This window comes from Penaeus chinensis, chromosome 40 (genome assembly GCF_019202785.1).
Source record: "Penaeus chinensis breed Huanghai No. 1 chromosome 40, ASM1920278v2, whole genome shotgun sequence".
NCBI lineage: Eukaryota > Metazoa > Arthropoda > Malacostraca > Decapoda > Penaeidae > Penaeus > Penaeus chinensis.
In genome coordinates, this window is record NC_061858.1 from 22573836 (window position 1) to 22578835 (window position 5000).

Here is a 5000-nt window from a genome sequence, read left to right on the forward strand (position 1 = left end):
CATGTTATCAACTGTATGATCAATGCTAATGATATATAGGTTTTGAGTTCTATTTATAAAATACCTTATTAAAAAACGCTTTTGTAAAAAATACAAGAAATAACATTTACCGTTGACAACTTCCTTTAGTGGAAACTGTTGTCTACAAAAAATAATGACAGAAGCAATAGCGTGGTAACTAATAGTGTTCCCAGAAGCCATCCAATTCTATACAAAAATCCTGCTGACCCTGAGATTTTGGTGACATTCTCCAAGGAATATATTACAGATCAATATAAATAAAATTAAATCAAGATACCTTTACTCTAATGCAAAGCTATGCCCAATTATAAAGACTGACTGAGGAATGCTGAATCTGTTGACTAGCTGAACGTGTGACGTCAAATGAGCACTTGAATATTTCAGTGTTCTCGCAAATAAATGGGTGTGCTCTTCCCTTTGTATATGTGTGTATGTAAGTATAGGGATTCCCGATAACTTAATGTATAGTCTAATCTGTGTCTCTATATATGTAACTATTTTAGTATTCACATGCACAGTATAGTGTTCAGCAAATAAAAAAAATACGTCTGCCATTGGGTTTAGTTGTTTATATTAGCATACAAAGCATTGTCAAAGTATAGAATCGGATGTCTATTGCACGTAATATTGGGAAGACAGTACACTTAATTCGTAATAAATTGATGTGTGATGAGTTTTCTGTAATTAAATATTAGAGAACCATATCAGATATGAACTAATTATCGGATATACACAATTGCATGGGCAAATTTCAGTACTACATATTTAAATAGTAACAATTCAATAATATCTAGATGTTATTTTTATTCCTGTTCCACGTGTATCTTCTAGTTTAAATTTATTGTGCACACGCCTGATGCATAAAACTTGAAAAAATAGAACATGGATTCCAGATTGTAAATTCGAAATACTATTTTCTACCGCCATTTTAAAGTTCAGTGGTCGTCTGCACCGGGGAAGGATCTGCGATGCCTCTTCGACCAAACATGACATTTTCGTTAGTTGCACTCACACTCAGAGGTCCCTCCCCAACATCCTCGTCATCATCTGGAAAATGCTCATAAGCTGGGTTTCTTCCTGCCGGGGTCGAAGCCGCCATGGCCGCAATGTGCTGCATGTGTCGCTGGCCTGGTGGAGTATCCCACTCCATTCCCAAGGTGTCATGATGGCCATGTGGGGACATCCTTCTGATGCCCATGTGGCTCCCCATGACACCTTCCATCTCTGCGCTACTGATTGTGCTGCCGTCCTCGCTCACTGCTGGGGAGAGGAAAGCTGGTCGTTTTAGATGAAAGTGCCATGGGCAGAGGACTGCTAGACAGTCTCCTTGTATAGAACAGTGTTACTAAATTATTTTCCCTCCCAGGTTAATTATCTGAACTGGTACAGAATTATGAAGCCTCTCTGTGTCTCCTTTTCTTTTGAGATATAAACAAAATGAACCAAAAGTTGCGGAAAGTAAAAAATCCTATATTTCTTGGTGCTTCTCTTCATAACAGGAAGGAGAAAATAGGGGGTTAATGGGCATACTGAACACTAATGGAGATACATTATCATTGCAAAAATTCTGCTGGAACAACTGTTTGTTTTGTTTCCAATTTACATTACTTAACATATTACTTATTATTTAAATATGTCTCACTATAGATTTATGATATCTATTTGCTTGGAATTTATCACCAGTAATATCTCTAGGTAGTTTTTTCTTGTGCTTCCTTATATTTTTCGCGTGATGGTTCCCCATAGTAATCGTTCAAGAGCCCCGTGGAGTCTACAATAGAACGCAGCAGAGGTCAGGCGTCACTGTTCTGTTCTATTCCATGTGCAATTGGAGTGCCACATTCGTAAGCAGCCCTCGGTATTTATTCTATAGGATAAGCTTAACAGGAGATAGTGAGATTACGGAAAATAGGGATATTTGCCAGCAAAGATGCAACGTTAGAATGGTTTTTATTCTTATTGTCTGAATGTGTAAAGCGAAGAGTCAGTAATTGTGATATATTGAGAAGAATGTTAGTACTGACATGGGTTGAATATATTACAATTTAAGCTTTAAAAACTTACTTTACGTCACTGAAATTATTTATTTTGCAAATTAATTATTGTATTAATTTCAGGTTGAAAATTTGGTTTAATATATTATCTTTCCAACGTGCGGTTTGATAAATCTCTGAACCAGAGTTTGTTGTGCAACCTGATCAACATACATTGCTGTTTGGTAATGTATGATACATTATCCATGGAAAAGTGGTGAGATGGTCTTGGATCCATGGGAACTTCCTGAACAGAATCATCATCCATGGGAACACTCATATGCAAAACCTGTGAGAAAGACGTTTAAAGCATTAAAACCAAGCATCTACCAACATAATGCGAAAGTAATATCATATTTTTATTACTTGTTTATCAACACAACGTTTACACATGTCACTCCTTACTAATATACCTGTACTTCATATTCCTTAGCAACTGGTTCAATGACTGAGCCAACGCGCTCATACGGGGGCGCCACAACGACCACAGCTTTCTCGGCTTCACCTCGATGTTTAACGTATCTGTAAAGTGAAATTTCAAATTCATAATTTGATCCTACAGTAGAAAATAAAACTGCCATGCAGCGTAACCGTTAAGCACAACGTATCTCTGAGATGTACAGAAATCTTTATACCGTATTGCTTTTAAAGGCAATGGTTTTAGATTAAGGACAAAATTACAAAGTTCTGATGTCACTTACTTTTGCCACTGTACACATATATAGCATATGCCAATTAGTCCAAGCACTGCTATAATTCCAGCAAGCACTATCAGAGCCACATACAACCCTTCCAGAGGGTCTGCTCTTCTTACCGGCGGCTGGACGGTCGTCTCTACAACCTAAGGAGACGTAAAAATGAATATCATGTAACCTGTACAATTTTCCAAAATGTGTGTGTGTGTGTGTGTGTGTGTGTGTGTGTACGTGTGTGTGTGTGTACGTGTGTGTGTGTGTGTACGTGTGTGTGTGTGTACGTGTGTGTGTGTGTGTGTGTGTGTGTGTGTGTGTGTGTGTGTGTGTGTGTGTGCGCGTATGTGTGTGTACGTGTGTGTGTGTGTGTGTGTGTGTGTGTGTGTGTGTGTGTGTGTGTGTGTGTTTGTGTATGCGTGTGTAGTTATACGTGTAAATATATATATATATATATATATATATATATATATGTATATATATATATATATATGTGTGTGTGTGTGTGTGTGTGTGTGTGTGTACGTGTGTGTGTGTGTGTGTGTGTGTGTGTGTGTGTGTGTGTGTGTGTGTGTGTGTGTGTGTGTGTGTGTGTGTGTGTGTGTGTGGGTGTGTGGGTGTGCATATACGTGTATATATATGTATACACATATATGTATATATATAATATATATTATATATATATAATATATATATATACACACACACATAGTTATACACACACGCATATATATGTGTGTGGGGGGGGGGGGGTGCATATACGGGTATATATATGTATACACATATATGTGTGTATAATATAAATATATATATATATATATATATATATATATACACACACATACATACATACATATATACACACAGTTATACACACACACATATATATGTGTATATATGTGTGTGTGTGCGTGTATGTTTATGATCATGATTATGATTATTGTTGCGTTTATATGTATGTATATATGTATGTAAGTATATAATATCTATCTATCTATCTATCTATCTATCTATATATATATATATTTCTGTGTATACACACAAACATATATATATATATATATATATTTATATATATTGTGATAATGCTGGAGATGATGATAGCCGCGTCTGCTTCCTGAGCATCGACCTGTCTCTTCACCCTACTACGGATTTTTACTTTGCAGGACGTAGCTTTAGGGGACTGGTGTTCGAATAGTATATACTTAGTCGGGTTCAGATTCACATTCACGGTTCACAGTGCCTGGTTCGACCCTTCTTCATTGTATAGTGAATAACGGGGAAGGAGCTCAGAACACACTTGGACGTCTGAGGCTGGCAACCCCAGGTCGGTGGTCGGGAGGAGCCGGTTGTGGTTCACTTATTTATTATCCTGTCTCTTTATAGGTTCACTATATATATATATATATATATATATATATATATATATATATATATATTTTTTTTTTTTTTTTTTTTTTCATTATCTGTGTATATATGTTCATTCTGTGTATCGATATGTTACATTACAGTGTGCTAATGATGGTGAGTGTGCTGAATATTTTCGATGATGTGGTGATGGTTAATTGCTGAACATGTGGTTTATGTAAATATAGTGTTAATGACTTTCTGCTTTTCCCTTACATACTTAAAGTAATTATGCAGCAATGCCTATGATCTTCGAATAACTAAGTATATATGGTAGAAAACATACTAGACCATGAACCAATTAAATACGAAACTGGAATTATCGGGTGACATTAATGAACTCCTGATGACCTACTCAAATGAAATGAGATAAGAAATGAACTCGTGCTTATATCTTTACTTAAAAAGAAGGCTTTTACAACTACATTAAGCATAAGAATAATCTCATAATCCTAATGAATGGGTATTTGTTACCGCCTTGTCATTTGGTCAGAGGGTGTCACTGTTCAAGGGCTAAAGCTAATGTAACAATATATATATATATATGTGTGTGTGTGTGTGTGTGTGTGTGTGTGTGTGTTTGTGTATCCATCTATTTATCTATCTATCTAGAGAGTGAGTGAGTGAGTGAGTGAGTGAGTGAATAAGAATGAGAATGAGAATGAGAGCGAGAATGTGAATGAGAGTGTGAGTGAGGTGCTTCATTCTCAGGGTGATGTGAAGCGATGGTGTACATGCCTTCTCGCTTGCAGCTGCCACCGCTGGCTAACCTGGTGCGAGAAAAAAAAAAACAGCTGTGCGCAAGCCTCCCCTGCCAGCTCATAGCCTCTCCATCATCAAGACTGCAGTG

At 36.8% G+C, this 5000-nt stretch overlaps 1 protein-coding gene across 1 annotated transcript in view; it reads right to left on the reverse strand.

Moving 5' to 3' along the window:
- Positions 1–5000, reverse strand: part of LOC125047154 (cadherin-99C-like) — a 34923-nt gene that overhangs the window by 878 nt on the left and 29045 nt on the right. The window contains exons 27-30 of the mRNA XM_047645272.1: positions 2756–2895; positions 2468–2576; positions 2229–2343; positions 1–1281 (exon numbers count right to left, since the gene is read on the reverse strand). The exon at positions 1–1281 is cut by the window's left edge and continues 878 nt beyond it. Coding sequence (XP_047501228.1) covers positions 950–1281; positions 2229–2343; positions 2468–2576; positions 2756–2895 — 696 coding nt within the window. The 3' untranslated portion in view covers positions 1–949. The remainder of the gene's footprint in view (positions 1282–2228; positions 2344–2467; positions 2577–2755; positions 2896–5000) is intronic.